This window comes from Heloderma suspectum, chromosome 7 (assembly GCF_057233095.1).
Source record: "Heloderma suspectum isolate Gila_16-S chromosome 7, 16-S_ref, whole genome shotgun sequence".
Taxonomy (NCBI): Eukaryota; Metazoa; Chordata; class Lepidosauria; order Squamata; family Helodermatidae; genus Heloderma; species Heloderma suspectum.
Window position 1 is genome coordinate 71,558,246 of NC_139464.1, and position 21,930 is coordinate 71,580,175.

Consider the following 21,930-nt stretch of genomic DNA (forward strand, 5'->3'; position numbering starts at 1 on the left):
ACTTGACTAGATTGGCCTGATTTAGTATAGAACAACAGCTCTGGCATTTCATATCAATTAAGCTATCACTTACATATCTTGAACCACTATGTATTGGTGAGGTACAAGGCCATCAATTCCATTATGTCTCCCTTCCCACCAGTCATCAGAAGCTCGATGATATAAAAGCAGGGAGGCTCCTTTTTTAAAAGAGAGTTCTCGTGCAGATCTTCCAACGTAGTCAAACTTGGCAATAGCTTCTATTGGTTCACATTCTATGAAGGAAAGGCAAATCATAAGATGTTAGACCTGAAAAACAGTGTTCAGTAGTAAGGACAACTCGGCATGTCGAGTGCATATCGAAAGCAGGCAAAGATGAAGAAAGAAAATATGATTATCCAAAAAGAACGTTGTTGTTGTTCAGTTGTTAAGTCGTGCCCGACTTTTCGTGACCCCATAGCACGCCAGGCCTTCCTGTCCTCCGCTCTCTCCCGGAGTGTGCTCAAGTTCATATTCATTGCAGAAAGAACATACTGGCCATCAATAAATCTCGGGGGCATAAAACTAGTTGTGCAGGAATTGTGGAGCACTTTCTCATGGCGTTACAACTCTTTCTATTTATGACTATTTATGACTATTTATGACAAACAGGAGTCTTTGGATCTGTAATAAAGCTATATGTGTGGGAGGGCTATAATCTAGGATGAGTATCCTGCTTTGTTGCCAGCTGTTAACACTGAAACACCAATATCCCTGCACAACACTTTTCTGTACTGCCTTCAGAATTAAGGTTAGGGGTGGGCGACTATGGGAGGTCTGGGAGCCATTTTCATCTCCCATATCCCCTGTGTGCTGCGCCCCCAGCCCCATGGGCACCAAAGACATTTTAAAAATGTAAAATTAAAGAATGGTGTCCATAGCAGCTACGGAGCATCCAACGACAGAAATTAGCTTGTTTGCAAGTTAAATTTGAGCCTTTGGGTGTTCTGTAGCTATTACAGACGCCATTTTGTAAAAAAAAAAAAAAAAATCCCCCCCTGAAATTCAGGGAGCAGTGGGGAGGTGGCTGGGGCTGTATGTGGCCAACGGGCTGTATGTTGGCCACTCCTGGTCCCAAGTGTCTGGGAGAGGCTATTTTAGGAACACAGCTTTCAGGTGCAGATAATTATGGCATGAAGTTACAACAACCTTTCATGAAGTCTTCATAAAAGAAGCCTTGTGATCTTCAGTCAGTGCCCACAGAAGAACATAACAGCTCTATCTTAGCAGCCCTCTTGGACTGATTATTTATTTATTTATTGCATTTATATCCCGCCTTTTTTCCTCTTGCAAAGAACCCAAGGTGGCTTACATTATCCTCCTCCTCCTCTCTATTTTACCCTCACAATAACAACCCTGTGAAGTAGGCTGGGCTGAGAGTCTGTGACTGGCCCAAAGTCACCCAGTGAGCTTCCATGGCCGAGTGGGGACTAGAACTCAGATCTCCTGGCTCCCAGTCCAACACTCTAGCTACTACACCACACTGGATTACAATGAGAGAACTACTTCCTTGACTGTTTTCTATTTCCTTCCATCTATATATACAGAAGATAGCACTGTATGCCAACAGCAATATAAAATCTCCTTTGTGTGAATTCTACATCAGCAATTATCTATTTGTTTGGGGCTTCCTCAGGAAATTCCTTCTGATTTCCTTTGGAAACAGATAACATAAACTATTTTATTTGTATCTAGCTAGAGCAAAATACAGTCTACAATGCTTTAGATACCGATGATGAAACATCTTGTTCTTGGACCAATCTTCTGAAGGTCATTCTAAGTGAATGCATTTCTGGGACTAATTCCCAGGAAAATATTTTGCCTTGTGCTTCAGAGTAAAATCAAGTTGTATGCAATGCAGTTATATGCTACTACTGGAGATACAGTATTTCTCCATTCCTTCCTAAAACTTCCAGCATCCATGCAGAATTTTTTTTTTAAATTATTTACTTTTTTAATATTTGATTTAAGAAGAAACTTTCCAAGGGCAGTGAATGAAATTGTTCTGAAAGAATTCAATCAAGACAAAGTTCTCATTGAGCTTTCTAGATAAAGCTTTGATTAACATGTGTGTAGCAACCCAATGTGCGAGGTGCTGCACAGAATACAGAAGTGATAGTCACTAAGGGACATATCACACAAAGAACATGCCTTGCACCTTAGCAGGTACTCAAACTGTAACCCCCAAGTGTCTGATCTGATAGCCAGAGCTGTACACATAATCGTTTAAGCAAGCTAGCGTCCTGGTAATCAGCTCTTCCTGAGCAAGAGGATACTGAATTTAGTCCCTGCTATTGCTCTTACCACCCCATCAAATAACTGATGGGTGATATGGGGTTTATACAGGTTTTTTTTTAAACTCAGGTTTCTGCAGATTTACCAGCTCTTATGAAAGACAAGACGGCTGGGATACTCTCATGGTCCATGTGTTTTTTTGGGTTTTTTTGGAAGAGTGAAGCTAATTCTTCCAAGAAGCTGGTCCATTCTGCCCTTGGTGTCTGGAGACACTGCTGGTACCTTTATTCCTTCCATGCCACAGAAGCCCAAACCCCTATAAAAGGGATGAAGATTAGGTCACCCCTAGCTTTCTGCATTCCAGAAAAATAGCTTTGTCTGGTCTGTTGCAGCAGGAGTGTCAAGAGTTCTATGTCCTCTTAAAGCATTGGATTGCATGAACTGGATTGTATTATTGCAGCATGAATATTCAAAGGCAAGAGCCGACCTCATCAGATGCAAGGAGTCCAGTATCTATCAACCATGGGACTAATCTCGGCAAGATCCAGGCTGATCCAGGCCCAGCAGCACCATGTGGCAGGGTATGGCAGCTGCTGATAACCCAGCACCACCTCCTTGCCACTACCCTTCCTCCTCCATTGGAAGTGCTAGCACCACTTCCTGATCCTCTGTTGGTGCCACTGCATTCTCCTCTCTCTGCCTGCTATTTGCAGGAAAGTCCCACTCACCTGCAGAATTTTATAAGGTGAAAGGCGGGGGGGAGGATTAGAGGGAAAATCCAAGGTTGCCTGTTGCCAGATGGGGCAAGCCTGGAGCTGGCTCTGGGATGATCTTCTGTACTAATGGAGGAGGAGGGAGTTCCTAGAGATCCTGGTGGTTGTATCTCCCCCATAAAGCCCAGGTAGCAACGTATGCACAGCGGAGTTTAAAATGGCACTTGGAATGTAATGTTGCACCAGAAAGTAATTTGTGCTGAGGAACGCAGAATGTTTTCACGTGACCTTCCTGTAACTGTGTTAGTCAGGAAAGAAGCAAGGAAACAGCTGGCCAATGACGGATGGTTCAGTGCTAAAAACAAAAATGATACCCACACAAAATTTGAATTAAGGACGCTGTGCCAGAGACTCTTCATTTAAAATGAGAGGTAATGAAGAAAACAGCATTTCCTCTGTGAATTATGTATAAATGCAATTTAAGAGAGAAACAAGGTCAGTAAAACAACAGAAAAGGGCATACCATCTTCACTGGTGGGCGGCTCTGTACCAGGATCCAGGTCCACTTCTTCTAAGGTACCATGTTCGCTATAAGGGCTATCACTGCAGAAATAGGACTATATAAATTAGTATTTTATGGACGGACAGATTTATCGTTTAAAAAACCAGCAAGGTGCTATATTAACTTACTGCTTCTGCAAATATCACTTAACATTTTCAGTTAAGACAAAGTACTGTTGCCGTCTTAAAATAGTTTTACTAGCTTTTATGTTATTTCACATCCAGCAAGCTAGAAGTCAGACAATCTGCAGACCATGATACCTCCCTCTCTCTCTCTCTCTCTCTCTCTCTCGCTCATTCTCCTGGCACTGGACAGCTTCATTTCTGAGCTTGATAACAAGCCACATTATGTAACACAGGCAGTGTTTTACTCATATGAAAGAAGGCAAAAGCTTGCACCAGTGGAGTGCTGCTTAGAAGGACAAACTAGAAGTCCTTCAAGTTCCATGCAAACATGTGTAACATTAGCCTAAAAGACTCTTTAAAACCAAAAGCAGTTTCAGGAGGGGGTGAACCAAAGCAGAGCAGCAGTGCCAGGAGAAGGAGGGAAAGATGTTTAACCCCTTCCTGTAAGCCTTTTCTTGCACCAGATCGGCCACTCCTGAATGCTCCTGCCTTAAGCTGCTTTTTATCATCCCCCCCCCCCCCCCCGCAAAAAAAGACTGTGGGTAATGTTACAAGCATCTCCTGATTTCAACACTCTGCAGTGATGGGAAACCCTCATGGAAAAGAGTCAATTTCACACTGAGGCTTCAGCTTCAGGTTCAAGCCCATAGGGGATGCATCAATTACTCCTTAACATTTATTAGGCCAACTACACTCAAAAGAGCTGCAGTGTTGGGATTGGATGGCTCATTAACTGGGGAGAAAAGTACTTGCCTTAGGCTGTAATCTTATCTACCCTTACCTGGGGGTATGTCCCATTGGGTTCAATGGGATGCATCCCCAGGCAAACATGTATAGAACTTCTTCCTTTTGAGCATACATGCATAGGATATTACTGCTCTTAAATGGTTTGTCCAATACCCTATTTTAAGGCACACCACTTAGTTTTAAATGACTAGCCTTTGATTCTGAACAGACAGGATTAGCTGGCTGGAATTCTCAGCTGGAGAGAATATATCATGTTTTGCTATTTTGTTAATTCTTTTCTTGAAAATGAAATGCCCTACATGTTTTCAGAAAGGTGGGAAATTGTAACTTGAATATTACTTGATGTACTATATAATCCATTGGGAGCAAATGAGAAGGCTCACTTTTTCACAGGAGTAGTTCACTAAAACCATGCAAAAGATCTTAATTTATTGTCAAAATGACTAAAAATCATGCAAATTAAGTTTAGTGCTAAAGAACACTTTCCTTGATTTTGAATATTTAAATTTACAAGCCTCCTTTACACCACATAGCCCTCAAATAAACTTCATTTGATTGACCAACAAACATTTAGGCCAAACTACAAGTGACATTAGTCATATTTTTAAACAAGTGTGCTTAACCTGGCTGCTTTTATTTTGGAGAAAAAAATGGCAGCGAGGCCTCAATTCAGAATGTGCTCCTGATCCAGATTGGGGCTCCACACCAGTTTCTGCTGAAAACCGCTCCGTCCTGGCTGCATTTTGCCCCCAAAGTGCCATTTACGGCAAACAGCACCTCTAGGGGCAAACAACAGCCTGGTGGTGGGTGATTTTCTTCAGACAACTGGTGTGGGGCTCTGATTAGTATAACTGTGGCCTCTTGCCTGCCTTTTCTTCAAAACAAAAGAGACCAGGTAAAGCATGCTGCAGCAAAAGACGGAAAGACTTACCAGTAGTCATCACTAGCCATACATTTTTCATAAACAGGGCCATCAAGCTCCTTGGTATCTGGGAAAATGGTCTCATGGTAAATGATGATTGTTTTGATTATTTCATTCACATGAGCTTGACATGACACTTGTTCTTGTATGTCTGGAACAGGCATCAATGTTGGGCCAAAACAAATGGCCAGATTATAAGGATCCATCATATTTTCATCACTGTACTGTGAAAGGCTGTTTTTAAAAAGAGCCAAAAGAAAAGAAGGGGGTGGTTTTTTTGGTCCACGTTTGACCTCTGAAATAATAATAATATATACTTAAAATCTCTACACAGTATTACTACCCCCACCACTCTTTTATTGTTTAGTCTTGTACAGGAACATCATAAAACCATTTAATTAAAAGATATTTTGCTGACTGGCAATGCTATGAAGATATAAGAGTAGGTGCATTTGAAGAATGGTTGTGAATAATCAGTGGAAATATGTATGATGATCTATAGTAACAGTATACTTGGACAATACATATGAAGCAGGAGATGGACAACTTTGGATTCAGCAGTGATGAGCAAAGATAATGAAGGACTTGAACTGCAGGAAAGATTAAAGCAGGTGGGATAGAAATGTAATAAATAAATAAATAAATAAATCTTGAAATAAATACCAGAGGTTGCGGGCCATGATGGCTTAGATCAAGAGTGCAGAACTCAAATAACTCTGAGGGTGATTTTTTTATTTCTCCTAACTCAAAAATGCCATATCACTCTGTGAACCAAGAAAAAAACAATTTTCTCTTTCCACAGCTACACATTCCCCCCATCTCTCCATCATCCCCTCTTTCTTTTCCCACCCCACAGGCTTCTATGTAGCATTATTTCTCATTTCCTGCCTCTTCTTCTTTCACTCTATCATGATCAGGATTGGAGTTTCTGCTCTCCTCCCAATCTATTTTTCCTGAATAGGTTTGGCAGTGACAGCCCCACAAGGCTTTCACTTTACCAGCAATTTACATCAGTGTAGGAGACTCAGACACAGGTGGGCCATACAGCATGGCAGGCCACAGCTAGACAGGGAAGGATCACAACTGACTCAAGGATCTTATGTTGTACAGGCCTGGCCTGGTCCTTTGTTGAATCTTAAAAACACCAAGTTCAAACCAAATAAAGCACCAGTAATTTCAAATTGCCTTGAATTTCAAACCCACCTAGAACATAAACTACAATCTAAAACAAAACTCAATACAATCCTGTTTCACACAGAACCCCCCCCCCCAACATCATTAATAATCTGCAAGCTATAATAACATGTCTCATCTTTCCCAATAGCCCTATAATCTGCATTTATACCCCCCGATACATAACCTGTCTTTATCATTTTATCAATGTGTAACTGATCCAAAATTTTCTGATCTTCCTTTATACCTGTAATATAAATGGTCTAACCTTTTAGAGAAAGGTTTAGAGATGGAGCATTATACTAGATCTCTTCCAAAATATTTTCTTATTTAATTCTATTTTGTGATCTATGTATTGCTGAAGCTTTTTAATTCCTGCCAAGAAAATCAGTTTAAGAGTTTCTTTCTACAAAGCCCATTGCTGGCTCTCTGTAATCCTATTGTCCAATCTCACTATAATCAATAATAGCTTCTAATTCCTGATCTTGTGCTAGTTGAGCAAAACAACTGTATGTTCTTTATGTTCACAACTATATGTTCACATACACAACTACATGCTATTTCAGAAAAATAGGGAGAAATTATGGGCAACTTCTGTGCTTCCGCCGGTTCCACTTAACTCACAGGACTCACCACCAGCGCAGCAGGGACTGGTGTTTCCTAAGAGAACTATGGAAACACTTTTTTCTGGAACAGGACAGGGCAGTGGAGCTCCCTTTTCTGAGCTCTGCTGACCTCACCATTCTGGAAACAAGCATTTCTGCTCATTTCGGGCGCGACTAGGTTCCCATTTCACTAGACGCAGATCCTGATAGCTCATGGGCAGTATTGGATACTATATCCTGTCCTGTATCTTTTTCCTATTTATCTGTCTCTTGTGTGACAGCAAGACACAGGCAATAATTCTATGCACATTTACTTGGGCGTAAATCCCATGAACGCAATGGGATTTACTTTTGAGTAGACATGGATAGGATTCCACTGACCATCACTTTAGTGCAGTGCTACCGAACATATAGACCTGGTTTGCAAGACACATGGCGTTCACCGTGGGTTGTTTAACTCCTGATGATGCACCATTTTGAATATGCAATCCCTGATCGCAACAATGAGGAGGTTGCTGTATTGTGCAAACTTTTACATAACCTATGGTTTGTAGCATGGTTATGTGAGGGTTGTTTAACCCTCAAATAACTCACAGTGGCTGGGTTCACATGACAAGGCAACCCCCCTAATCGGGGGTTGCATATTCAAAATGGTGCCCAGCATGCACTGCAGCTCATTGGGAGTTAAACAACCCACAGTGAGCTGGGTGTAACGTGAGAACTGGGCCATAGAATACAATTATTTCTCTCCAGCTTTTACAGGATGAATGGGCAACTGGCTATTGGATAAATGTACCCACATATTCAATTCATGAAAATCAGAATTCGTCTGTCTTAAGAATGGAGCTATCTACACACTGGAATTTTTTTTGAGACAGGTTGACTGCTGTTTGTGCCAGACAGGATTCCCAAGTGTTCTCTATATTTGGAGTAGAATTGTCACATACAAGCTGTTGAGGAAGATCAATAGTTGAAATGCATTCAGCTGGTGTATGATTTTATAATAATTCTGCATCAGCTATTTTAAGAAGACTGCGAGCATATGTGAATTGGTATATTGCCAATTCTTTCCCCACACTGCTATCTCCATAATTTATTCCCTTTTATACTTACTTCAGCTCTTACTTCCACTTGTTAATCTTTCCAGACCATGACCTTGACACTAGACTCCATCTCTAGATGAATGTCTGCACTAAATATATTGCTAAACTATGCAGTAATTGACTCCATGATTAAAAGTAAGAGATGAGGAATGAACAACTGATTATTCTTAATATTTCTGTGCATTTTGTTCATGTGAATATGATCTTACACTCTCAAGGGTTATATCAAACTTTCAGTTTTCAATCTACTCTGTGGTGATGGAAATGAGAACCTATGCTTTGCTATCTTACCCTAAAGAACCTGCCAAGAAAGACTAAAGGATTTATGCTGACATTATTATCTTGAATCGTAAAAGAATTGTACTTTGCAGTTATGCAAAACTGTGGGGATTTTGTTTTACATTTCCACAACTCCCATGTTCAAACCACCCCTTTCATTCCTATTTCTGTGACATCTCTCAGAATTAAATAGCTAATTCTATTCTGCTTGAAAATCATTGTTCTGCCATGAAGTAAAATACTCCCCTCTATGTTATAATGGTGATAGACAGACAGACATGGTGAAACAAATAACAAACTATTAAGGGTGTTATGGTAGGAAGTTAAGATACTTACTGATTGAGGAAGGCAAAGAGATATCTCAGCACTATAAGGACGGCTCTGGGCAAAGTCAGGAGGAGTTTACGTACGTGAAGAGCTCTCTCGTAGAGACTTTCTATTCCTGTAACATACAGAGAGACAACTACGGTAGAACTGGCTCTTTGTGCTGAGAATAAATGCAGTACGAAGTGTGGAGCAAAACGCTTTCTAACACTTGCTGTCAATATTATTTATATACTCAAGCTCCAGCCATAGTGAATGGCCAATTAACCTCTTTATGGCATTTGCTCATATTTGGAGCAGTCTAGATAGGAAGGGGAAAATCTGCTTCCCTACTGACCAGAACATCTTGCAATTCAAGGGATTCTTTCATTCCTAGGTACAAAAGGATTTTCATCCACCTTGGCTACACTTGGGGCCAAAGTAGACATGTCCTTAACTGTGTAGTTCTGCCCTTGAGAGTAGTTCTCTCTCCCTACCCCAATTTCTAGCTTGTGAGGGGGATCTGGATCAAGAGTTAGTGTGCTAGGGGGGCTTTAACCCTTTGCCCCCTGCTGTGGTCCCAATCAGATCAGGACCCCTCAGCAGGCCACTTGGGAAAAAAAAACCCTACTAGCTCCCCACCCAAGTTCAACACTCTGATGTATGTGACTGCAGGCTAAGTGTGCTCTAAGTTAAATCTGACGGGGCGCAAAAATGAGTAGGCTGTTTATCTGATCCTATGTATCGCATCAAATTGAAGGAGAAGGTAATTGGGAATGAATGCAACATAGGGAGATTCTTTGACACATGCTGTAGTAATCCCAAAATTAATAATTTGATATTTGAATAAAAACAGTTTATAGATAACTGCATCCAGTGCTGATAGTAATATAATGTATTTGTGTGCAACTAAAGTAATTTCCCTGGTAAGCAGAGAAGAACATGGAGAATAAATATAATAGTTTATTATATTAATAATATACTAATATACATTATATATAAACGTAATTAATTTATTTTAAAAATTTCTGTGTTTGACAACTCCCATCATTCCCAGTCTGATAGGAGTTGTAGTCCAACACATCTGGAGGTTGGTGAAGGGTGTCTTAATGGATTCTAGGGTGGTGTACAGTAATGAAAGTGCACTGTAATAAAAACAGCACATCCTCTTTTATAAAAAAGGAAACAAAACTACAAAACTGCAGACAGCAGCAATAAACCCACTGCATGGGTAAATAGGAATTTCTTGGCTCGGTGTCGAAAACGGTAATTAATGTCCCTGCCAGTCAAACTTCCCAAGGGAGGATGTTCCCAAGTCAGGGCACAACCACAGAAAAGGCCCTTTCCTTTGTACATGCATAATGTATTTTTATTTTTTATATTGTTTATTTCTATACCGCCCAATAGCCAAAGCTCTCTGGGCAGTTCACAAAAATTAAATCACAATGTGCAGCATAAAACAATATAAAATATAAAAGCTTAAAACCACAAATAAACAGTACAACCAGAATAAAACATACCATCAGTGAAGAGATTTAAAAAACAGATTTAAAACACCAAAGCTCAAAGACTAGGAAGCTAAAATGCTAAAATAATGGGAGAATAAAAAACTCTTCACCTGGAGCTGGAAAGAGTATAATGTAGGTTCCAGGCGAACCTCTTGTATACAAGATAATCTTAAATATTTCCTGTGTAGAAGAAAGACTGACGACTACATGGACAAAGGCTTACATTGTACACTACTTCTTTTGAGTGATGAGAGCAGTTCCAGAAACATGTTTGAGCAACACTGGATGTACATACATAACTGCAGATGCTAGCAAACTGTCTGAAGGAAATCTGTAGTGGTATCTATTTTTCTGGACAGCGACTATATTTATTAAAACGGAATTGTAGAAATGTTAAAAAGAAATTAACTTACTGACACAAGAAATAAGATCATTAAATCTTTCCTTAGGAAAGACAGGGTTCTCCAGCCCTCGGAAATAGAGCTTTAGTACTCCAGCAACTGAGTTAATGTCATGGTTAGTTTGATCATCTGCCAAAGGATTTTCACCTGCAAAAATAAATCAAGTTAAATACTTATGGCCATTCTAACTGAACAGTATTTTACTATATAGGATCCTGAGCAGCATTAAATAAATAATGACCAGTTTAGTAAGTCCAATCTGTGATTAAAATGAATGTAATAGACTTAAAGTAAACCTTCCTCTTAATTATGTACCCTAGTCATGCCATAAGGCCTCAGTTCAGAAAGAATATCTGGGATAGACATGCAACACTAAATTAATTTGGCCCATTTATAGATTAAATTCATATATTTCATAATAGTCCAGCTGAACCAAAAGCTCTTGAAAAAAATGGTTTGAGGATTGCAGCATTAGTTAAATTAGTTTCTACAACCATTTTCAGTCAAGTCACATACTAAACAAATACAGATTTGTTCAAGCTGCACATCTTTCTTTGAGCTGAAAAAGTAATTTAAGAGATTTCAAGAGTATGTGTGTTGCTGGGTTTTGTCATTACAAAGAATGGATTCCAAATGTCAAACCCCAGTAGAAAAGATCGGGATTTATAAGACTACATACATGGTTTTAAAATAGGGCTGCCAACAGATTAAACGGTTTTTGGTAGGTTAACTGTTTTAGCTAATTAAATATACATCACCTAATTAAAGCAAAAACTTTAGTACTTCATTGCAGATTATATTTAAGGAAGGTAGCCATTTCTTTTGACTTAATAACCTGTACAAATAATTTATTGTTTGGAAAAAATTTTTTTAATGAATCTCCTGAATCAAAGCCATAGCAAAATTGTTTATACTACATAAACTTAAGAAGACAGGGAAAACCTGTTGGATCAGACAAAAGGCCTATCTAGTCCAACTTCCTTTTTCACGTGGTAAGTAGCGCCATAGTTTAGCTATCCATTATGTAAAGATGTACTTCCTTTTATCTTTCCTGAATCTCCCACCATACAGGTTGTTTGGATGACTTTAGGTTCTAGTATGATAAGAGAAGGAATCTTCCCCCTATCCACGCCATGCAAAATTTTATAAGCCTCTATCATGTCCCATTTACTTGCTTCTTTTATGAACTAAAAAGCTCCAAGCCTTGTAGCCTTCCCTCATATGGGAATTGCTCCAGCCTCTTGGTCATTTGGGTTGCACTTTTCTACACCTTTTCTAGCTCTACAAAATCCTTTTTGGGATGTGGCAATGAGAACTGCACACAGAATTCCAACTGCAGTTGCACCATAGATTTATACAAAGACATTACGATAATGGCCATTTTATTTTTGATACCTTTCAAAGTGACCTCGTTCCTAATGATCCTTTAAAATAGAATGTAATCTTTCAAAGGGATCTGTTTAAATTAGAAACCAGGTGGTTGCTTGCTTGGCTGAGGGATGCAGCAATTGCTCCAGTGAATAGACAACTGACTGAGCGTCAGGTGAAGGAGGGTTTTTTTTTCATGAAAGTCGTGTGTTCTCTTTGTCCCAGACCCTGGCAAAAGACAGCACAAACAGCTATTTCCAGCCTGGGCAAAGAAAGGACTGCTGTGGCAGATGGAAAAAAGAAGGGAATAAGGGGGCTGATGGGAAGAAAGTGGGGTGAGGAAGAGAGATGGATGTAAAAGAATAATCTTCAATGTAGTTTACAACTTGTTTCTCACCCTAGCCCCTCCCCAGGCCGCCTAAGGACATGAAGCACCAGCAAAGGGGTGGGTGCAAGCGACTGTGCATGACTTACAGGCAACAGACCTTTAAATTAAGAGTGGGCAATGTTGAGGGGTCAGAGGGCCACTTCCTGTATGACCCTCCCATGGAGCATACTCCTGCTGCTGCACCGTGGCCAAAATGTGGTGGCAGGGTGGCCAACCCCGCCCGCCCCAGTAAAACTAGTGGCTTCAATCACAAACCACTATGGGGGGGCTCGAAGTGACAAATTTAGCTTGCTTTCAAAAATCTTTTTTCCTTTTTTTTGGGGGGGGGGGCTGCCACTGCAGCATTTTTGGCTGCATGGCATTGGGGGCCACACCAGAGGCCGTGTGCGTGCGGCTCACATTTTCCCACCCCTGCTTTAAACAGCCCAGGCAGCTGTCCCCATATGTGTTGGACTACAACTCCCATAATCACCAGCTAGCACAGCCACCATGTTAGAAGGAGATGGTGGGAACTGTAGTCGGATGTATCTTGGGGGAGCAGTTGGGGAAGAGAGGCTTAGGGTCTCCCAAAGTGTGGGATCACTGAAAGGGAGCAAAGGAGAGGAGCCCCTGGTGCTGCAGGTATAGTTCATTTCCTTTGGAAATAAAGTGGTGCTAGGATCAGGAGTATGTAGGAACAAGGAGTATGTACGAGCAAGGGATACGTGAAGTGGAATGTGTGCACGATGGGGGGAGTAGCTGGAGGGGCACAGAGTGATGTGAATGTTAGTGTGGAGGAGACCGGTGGGGAAAAAGTGGTATGGGACCAGTGGTATATCCCCAGAACCCCTGCAACACCAGTAAGGTTTTGTGGATGACTATTATATAAAAATTTGAGAACCACTGATTTATACATGCCACTTAATATGGAATACAGCATAAACACTTATTACTGAAGGCTTTGGCTTCTAGCATATCATTTAAAAACATAACAACAGCAAGCAGATTTCCCCCCAAAACACTCATTACAAAGACAACATTTGCTGTGCAAAAACTCCAAACACATGTTCCAGTATGTGTGTGTGTGTGTGTGTGTGTGTGTGTGCGTGCGCAAGTGCGAGCAGTATGCTCTTGTGTTGGAAAGCTGGGCTGAATTTTTTCATCTCCACATTTGCTTTTTTTAATCTAAAGGGTTGACTTTTCTCTATGGAATTCTTTAACTAAGAAATGATCTGTAAATGTCTGGCTGTAAATTAAAAAGCAGCCAGCCAGATCGCAAAGAAGGGCACAAGCGTGTAGCTGTTATTCTTTTAAGTAATTATCACAAGTTTTATCAGAATCTGAGATAATTGCTTCGACTCAGAAAATCAAATCCTGACCTGTCACACACTTAACACATGAATATTCAGGCTCTTCATCCCTTTCATAATCTCTTTCAAAGAGGTAAAGACTTCTCAGAAATCATAACAAAGAAATGATGACATATCAATGTAAGCTCACAGGACACAATAGTCAAAAGTCAAAAACCCACAGCTTTTGTTATGGGGAAGAGTCATAGCTCAGGTGGCAGAGCACATGCTTTGCATGAAGAAGGTCCCAGGTTCAAGCCACAGATTCTCCAGGCAGGGCGAGGAAAGAATCCTGCTTGAAACCCTGGAGAGCCACTGCCAGTCAGCATTAGCAAAACTGGGCTAGATGGGCCAATGGTCTGACTTGATATAAGGAGCTTCCTATGTTCCTCTATGTTTCCCTACCACCCTCCTCCTGAGCACTTAGAAGAGGATGTTCCTGAGCTGTACAGCAGAAACTACAATGAAGTGAATGAACAATGTGCAGCTGGATAGCTGCTCTGCAACTAAGTTAGGTCCCAAGTACTCTTTGCCTTCACCTCTCATCTCTTATCCAGTGGTGTGTGTGTGTGTGTGTGTGTGTGTGTGAGAGAGAGAGAGAGAGAGAGAGAGAGCGCGTGCGAGAGAGAGAGAGAGAGACAGCGCACACCTAGGGAGCAATCCACTGCCAAGTAGCCTAGCTTAGAAGAGATAGGACCATATACAAAAGTTTAAGGGGAATGGGAAACTGACAGATTCCCCTAGAGAAAGACATCTGCTCCTCATCTGCTCCTGCTTTTTCCCACTGCCAGCTCCTTCCCTCTGTTCTACCACTGTGTATATTCCATGTAATTCCACTCTTACTTCTACCTTTCCCCAATCGTATTGTCTTTGTCTTGTGTGTGCTTGTTTTGCATATGCCATTTCCTGTGACGCTCCAACTTTATTACAGTGAGCCTCCTTAATTCAAGTTTAAAGTTTCATGAGCCTACCCCTAATGTAAATAGGATTCAATTCAAGCATTTAGAAAACTTGTCCTTGGACTGTACCACTTAAGAATGTTCAGGGGGAGGTGACATTTTTGAAGCCCCTTTCACAATTGTCAAAAGCTCCTTGTACCTGAAAAGCTAGCACAACAAGTAGAAGGGTTTCAACTAAGTCCTGTACCATATGTTTGCTGAATACCTGAATTGCCACCAACATTATCATCTTTTTGGTGCCAAGTTAAAACTTTCCTCTTCTCTCAGGCACTGGGCAGCATATAAGGAGTCTCTCTGACTGTCTCTGGCTGATTGTTCGAAATTGTTTTAGATATATGTTGCTGTTGTGTGTGCTATTTGTTCTATGTCATTACCTGAAAGGTTTTATACTTTATACATACATTATAAATAAATAAATATTATTATATTATATTATATTATATTATATTATATTATGTATTTTAATGTTTTTTTTAATTTTTGTGAACCTCCCAGACAGCTTCGGCTATGGGGCGGTATAGAAATATAATAAATGAATGAATGGGATCGTTTTTTACGCTAGTGAAAGTCACACGGTGGAAAAAGTAAGGTGCATATCATGCTCCCAGCTAGCTTGTGATGTGCTGATCCAGCGCATTCAAATGCTGCAAGTTGCATGTGATGAATCCCTAAATGGTTTGCACCGATTCCCTGGGAATCTGCATGCCATCCAAAGGAATTACAGCATCCGCATAGCTGGTGCAGTCCACACAAGGACAGACAGGCAGAATCCTTGCTTCTTCGTGCGCTTTTGGTTTTGTACCAACCTGTCAAACTGATCTTCCTACGAAGTATTTTATTATCAGGACACTACTGTATGTATCATTTTTAAATTTCAAAGAAAAGCATTTCTCTATTAAAAGGTTTAGCATGCTGGATCTCATGCTCCCGAAATGGAACAAAATATAATTATGTATGCATGGAAAAAATATATAATCACCTCGCTCAAATGAATTCTTAATATCATTGACTTCCACCTGGGAGCCAGATACTCTGAAAATGCCCTGGTGCTGAAGACCTGAACAACAAGAGTAATAAAGAAATATGTGAAATTAGATTGGGGGTTACAACTCAATCTAGTTCAAATGGGGAAAAAATACGAATGTAATATTTATTAGTTTTCAGTCCTGTTTTTCAACCACTAGATCTTCAATGCATTTTGAAATAACAATTCTAACTCCTTACTCCCATCCTACCCCACAGATTACCCCCGAGTAAGTGTGCTTCTTCTCACTTGCTCCTTCCCCTTACCTTTGCCCACTCATTGCTTCCATCACATTACTGTCTACATTTCATGTAATTCCGTTCTTACTGCTGCCTTTCCCCAATCCTGCAGGCTTTGCACTGTGTCTCTTCTGTTTTGTGCATGTGGGATCCCATGCCAAGCTGTTCCCTTATGCCAGTGCGCCTTACACTTCATCACAGTGAGCCTCCTTAATTCAAGCTTAAAGCTTTATGGTCCTCCCTAGCTATAATTAGGAAGTGATTCAAACACTGAGGGGGGAAAGCATAATTATTATTAAAGCTCAGTATTCTTAAGAACACCCCCTCCCCAACAATGATTAAGTTAAATGGCATTTTGGAACTCACCATACAAGTTGATAAATCGGATGCAGCTTTCTACTACGAGGGGGATTAGTTGCCCTGAGTCCTAGTGGGGGACGACGACACCAAAAACATTCACCACAAATAATTCAAGAGAGATTAACTCGTCAAATAGGAATTACTTATCATTAGGGATCAGTATTCTTACAGCCTCAAACCCATCATAATTTGAAAGTGCAAGTCTAGCTAGAATTATACTCATATCTGTAATGCATTTTGAGCATCAAAGCCTTTATCTAAAACAAAAAAATCTTTCCAAAATGAATTATCTTCTACAGTTTCATCAGGAAGTGACTATTAATGCACAGCACACATACTGTGTATTTTTCACTGGGGTCAGCTAGTTAGACATGAGAAAATTTGATAACTGCTACTTTCAAAAACCAGACTATCTTCTTGCTAACAATGACAAGGAAACCACACTGAAAGTGTGAAGTGTTTTTCAATTACTACGGTCTGATATAGATGTAATGATCTCAGTTTAGTAGACCAAGGGCAGACAGGAGGTAGTCCTACCAGTAGATCTCAAACTATGGGGGAGAGCATTCCATACTTTGGGAACCATACAGGAGAAAGCCCTTTCATGTATGCTCAACAAATGGGTCTCTGTGGTTAATGGTGCCTTCAAAAGGCCTGACCTGTAGATCTTAATAACCAGGCAGGTAGTCCCTTAGATAGCCAATTCCTAAGCTGTTTAGGGCTTTAAAGTTTAAAATAAACACCTCAAATTGCACCTGGAAAGCAATTGGCGACCAGTGCAGGCCTTTCAGGACAGGTGTAATATGGTCATCCTTAATATAATTTATAATGATACTACATTGCTATAGTCTATGGCCCAAACAAATAAAAATGGTTTTTAATTGTTCTGAACCGCCCAGAAAACTTTGGCTATTGGGTGGTATAGACTAATTAAAATAATTAGTTAAGCAACTGCTTTGGCCAGTTGGGCGATGGGCCATCTTCCACTTTCTTCCTTGCAGTGCTAAGAGCACTCCCACCAATGTATTCAAAGGAGATAAACAGGAATGTGATAGTCTTACAAAACAAATAAATGCACGGCTCTCAAAATAAAACATAAAACTAGTTTAAAATATATAAACCACATCCACTGTTGACAAGCTAAACTCTGCGAGGAATATAAAGCGGCTAAAAAGGGTCTGGTTTGCAGCAGGAAATTCAGAGATCAAAATGATTATATTATTATTGCATTTCTACAACACATTGAAATGGCTTAATTCCGCCTGTTTTTCACTTTTATCTAGTTCAATGCCAATGACAAAAGTCACCATATAGATTTTTCACCAGTTTATGGGAAATACCTATAAGCAAGAATGCTTTTCCTATAGAGTAACATTTTATGTGATACCACAAGCTGCTTACAAATCTTTCCTGAGTTTAAAAAGCAGCTTACAATATAATGCAACCAGAGTAGGTTGGGAGAATGGCTATTCAGAAAAAGGTAACAAAACCCTACTGCATGTGCCAATCCCTTGCACACCTGTAAAGGGCTATTGGTGATCAGGGATGTTGTCTTTACATCTTTTATTGGATAAAGTGGATTCCATCAATCTATTAGGCACACACTGCCACTAATTTAGAGCTCCACTAGAAAAATGATAGGAAATGGTGAGATGTTTCTCTCATTTCTGAATATAAACAGCCCCCAACAATAGAGAGATAATAGAAAAGCCAGACAAATTCAGCACTTCCAATTCACTCGCACTGTACCTGATGTCTGGTGTGGGAGTTCCTTCGTCCTCGGCTATAAGCGTTATTAGAAAAAAAAAGTACAGAAAAACAGGATAAGGACTATAAATATAGCAGTCACAACATATAAAACAGTGCTTCAGTAGCATAAGGAATTCCTAACTTTCAGAACCAGTGTGGTGTAATATTAATTTGGAGTGGCCTCATGAATTCATTTGACTATAGCCTTAACCAGAAAATGCGGCAAGCTAGGAACAACAAAGAAGTGTAATCTTCTTTTAATGGAGCAAAAATGTCAATCATCATCAGAACCGAGTTATTACTTCAGTCATGCACACGTATATATTCTTCTTTCCTTTTGACTCCAAGAAGCTTTATACTGATCAGCTACGAAGGAGAACCCACTTGAACACAATGATCTGCCTCAGCCATTATAACAAAAATGTTGAGTTCAACCACTTAGATGGCTGGTACCAGTACTTTGATAAACAATTCCACATCAACTTTAAACAACTTAGTTCAGATCAAGCTGTGGACATTCTATATTTCTGGGATTTACAGTGCAATCCTATGCAGTCTACAAGAAGTCCCAACGAATTCAATGGTGCTAACTTCAAAGCAAATGGGTATAGGATTGCAGCCTAAATCCTGAAATCTGGGGGAAGCAAATATGTTTAGTGAGTAAAGAATAAATAGTAAAATATCAGAACACCTGAAGGGAGAAGTAAGGAATTTCATAACATTTAAGTATTAACATTCATGATTAAAATAGCAGGGAGAGAATTCCTTCTGATATTCATTTCCAAAATGTGTTATGGCTTTAGTACATATTACTTTGTACTATGTACTACCATGCATGACAGATCTTGTGAACTGAAATTCAAAAATATGTTTATTGGTATATGAAATGAATGAAAGTAAGAAAACATTGTAGGATATTATAGAAACGTAGTATAACATCCCATCAAACCTAGGTGTCCTCCACAAATAGTACCTCTGTAAGTACCTACATTTTGATTTCTAAAAGCTTTCATTAGGCTGGAAAAATGAAGCTACTGAGCCATTACAACAGTTGCCTTTAAATATGGAATGCTAAGTAGTTGCAAGTATGAAGAATTGGACTGAGTTGATATTTTGCTGAGGTACCTGACTGAAGAAGACTGGCACTTTACCCACCTACCCATCTCCCAGCCTCATGAACCTTTATAAGCAGCCTGCTGTCAGATAAAGGAAACACTGGGGATGTGAATTGAATAAATATTTTAAGCTTCCACTATTACAATCTTAAAGTAATTTAATAAAATACAACAGAGTATGCTTCTGCCCAACAGTATGGAGGCTGAAAAAGCAATCTATGCAGTCCTTGTCCAAAGAGGCACCAAGATGAAAGGCATCAAGTTGGAGAAGGCTAGATTAGCCTATGTCAGACATACACTTGGAGAAGCAAGAAATCTTATATAGCTGATATGCTCCATTCCCCATCCTGCTACCTCCCAATCCCAGCTTGGTATGTGGATACTTGCTAAGGGTTTGAAACCCCCCCCCCCCCAAGAATGGCCCCTTCAGGAAGACTTCCTCCACATGCACTTCTTCCCCCAGGTGCAGCTTAGATTCAGCTGAGCCTAAGCGCATTCCCAACAGTCATCAGCTGCACACAAGGGCTGGCTGGCATCAGGAGGCCAGTGTCCCTCCTTGGAGATCCACAGATACCTGTCACAGGTATGTGTATGGATGGCAAGGAAGATCTGTGTACATGCTGACCACTGAGGCCAGAATTCAGATGCCAGTGACAACATGTACTCCTGATTCCTGGAGTCCACTTGGACATGTGGGCTAGATGCTGAAATGAATGGTACACATATCTTTTGGGAACAATATTGCACTCATCGCAGACAATGTTTTTTTTATAGCTTGTGCATTTTATTATAGTTACAGCTTTTTGTAATATAAAGCATGTAAAAGCTTTCAGTGTCTTACCTTGTGGTCATATATTCTGCTCTATGACCTGAAGGATAAGGGAACAATAATTTTAAAACTGATGGAACTAAAAGAGGCTTTCCTATATTACTATACATATGCGGTCTAGCTCATCTTCAATCCTCAATTATTTTTAACTGCAACCTTTCACATTTATTTCACAAGATTTACACTTGCACACTGAGGGAGTTGTTTCTCATTTCGAAAGTGTGTTTTAAAATATTCAGCAAACAAAGCTGCTCTCTGATAGAAGGGTTTTCATGCTGTTTGTTAAACAAAACAAAATTTCAAGCAGTCTTCCCAGTCTGTGCTTGCATATTTTAATGTGCTATTCAAAGTTTAAATAAAGTCTAAATAAAGAGAAAAGCTTGCTAGGACTGGGAGGCATATTGCCAAAAGCCATAGAGTTAAAAATGCATAGTTCTTAGATGTAGCTCTAGTTAGGAAAGTAAATATTTAATGCATGCCACGTAACAATGTGAAACTTTATATTAAGTAATGTAAACAGCTGGTGCACATCAGCTCAATACTATTGCTATGTATCCTCCAGTCTTTTCAGTGGGCATGGCTCAGCAGCTCTGCATGGGTCCCACTGTAATGAATGGAGGCTGCATAGCAGCAGGGCTTGTTGGCTTGCACCCTAGGACACAACCTTCAGTCGCACATGCACAAAAAAGGGGTCTGTAATTCAATGTGTGCTAGTTTACCAAATCAGTAGATACTAGTTCAATATTACCCTAAACACAATTATGGTAATTAGGTGGCAGAACTTTTCAAGTAAGGCTTTAATTCTTGCATATACTGACATTTCTGCAAAAACAGTTCAGGTTCAGTTTATGAAGCAGTGATTTAAAGAGAGATATCTAAATTAGTGGTTCTAAAACTCAGCTCCACCCACATTTGGAAGGCTTCTATTAGTGTGCAAAGTTGCTATTTGTGCTCATAAAGGACTATCCAGATTTTGTTTCGTAACATTTATGCTCGCACATCAAGGGAATTGTCACCACTTTTCCATAAGCACAGCTCCATCTGGGTAGGGGGGGAAAGCACCCAACCACCCATTACATGAACTGGCCTTTAAAGCTGCTATTAAATTCTTTTGATTCATACAGCTTGATACTAAGCTCTGACGTAGAGCAACCCAGAGGGCAGGAGATATACTAAGGCGATACAGACAGGCAGGCATTAAATTCTGTGGGTAGCAGATATTTTTAAACTTGTTTTTGCAAGCCTGCAACAGCATGATTATTAATCCCACTGAAAAGTATGAAAGAGAGATTTTCTGTGATTCATGATAATACAGAAAATCCCACTGTTACAAGAATTACTCTACAAGGGGCACATTTTTAAATGCAAGACACGTTTTCTCAATAATATAATGAACGAACTGGTAACACCATGCTGGTGCATAGCAAGTTTATAATATATTCTGCTCATTAGAAAGCACTATTTCAGCCTACAGGGAACTAGTTAATAAATACTGCAGCAGAAAATGCAAGGTAATGCTATTAAGAGAGAGAGATATCATGACTCCTAGGAGCGATAATACAGAACATTTCATACACAAAGTAGGTCACATGTGGCCTTGCACAGTGGGATGGCTAGTTCTGCCAAATCAAGTCTCCATTTTATTTTCTATTTCATCTTGCCTATTCGGCAGTTTTAAAGACTTTTTGAATTAATTACTAGCTTTTTTCCAAAAGAAAACACAAACTGTGATCAAAATAATATAAACAAAATTGAGTTTTGTTTCGTGAATGTGGTTTTATGTTTTGTTTTCTTTTACTAGAAAAGGGACTGGAAGATTTCCTGTGATGAATCTACAACAGCCTGAGAACAAGTCAGGATAAAAAAAAAAAGTAGTT

General features: G+C 39.9%; 1 protein-coding gene across 1 annotated transcript in view; it reads right to left on the bottom strand.

The window, feature by feature from the left end:
- The window catches only part of SRGAP1 (SLIT-ROBO Rho GTPase activating protein 1), a 160,271-nt gene that overhangs the window by 6,510 nt on the left and 131,831 nt on the right, over positions 1–21,930 (bottom strand). Inside the window, exons 11-19 of the mRNA XM_084810597.1 lie at positions 20,066–20,093; positions 18,110–18,143; positions 16,367–16,427; positions 15,717–15,794; positions 10,707–10,841; positions 8,819–8,924; positions 5,332–5,556; positions 3,490–3,569; positions 74–254 (exon numbers count right to left, since the gene is read on the bottom strand). Of these exons, the coding sequence (XP_084666723.1) occupies positions 74–254; positions 3,490–3,569; positions 5,332–5,556; positions 8,819–8,924; positions 10,707–10,841; positions 15,717–15,794; positions 16,367–16,427; positions 18,110–18,143; positions 20,066–20,093 (928 nt within the window). The remainder of the gene's footprint in view (positions 1–73; positions 255–3,489; positions 3,570–5,331; positions 5,557–8,818; positions 8,925–10,706; positions 10,842–15,716; positions 15,795–16,366; positions 16,428–18,109; positions 18,144–20,065; positions 20,094–21,930) is intronic.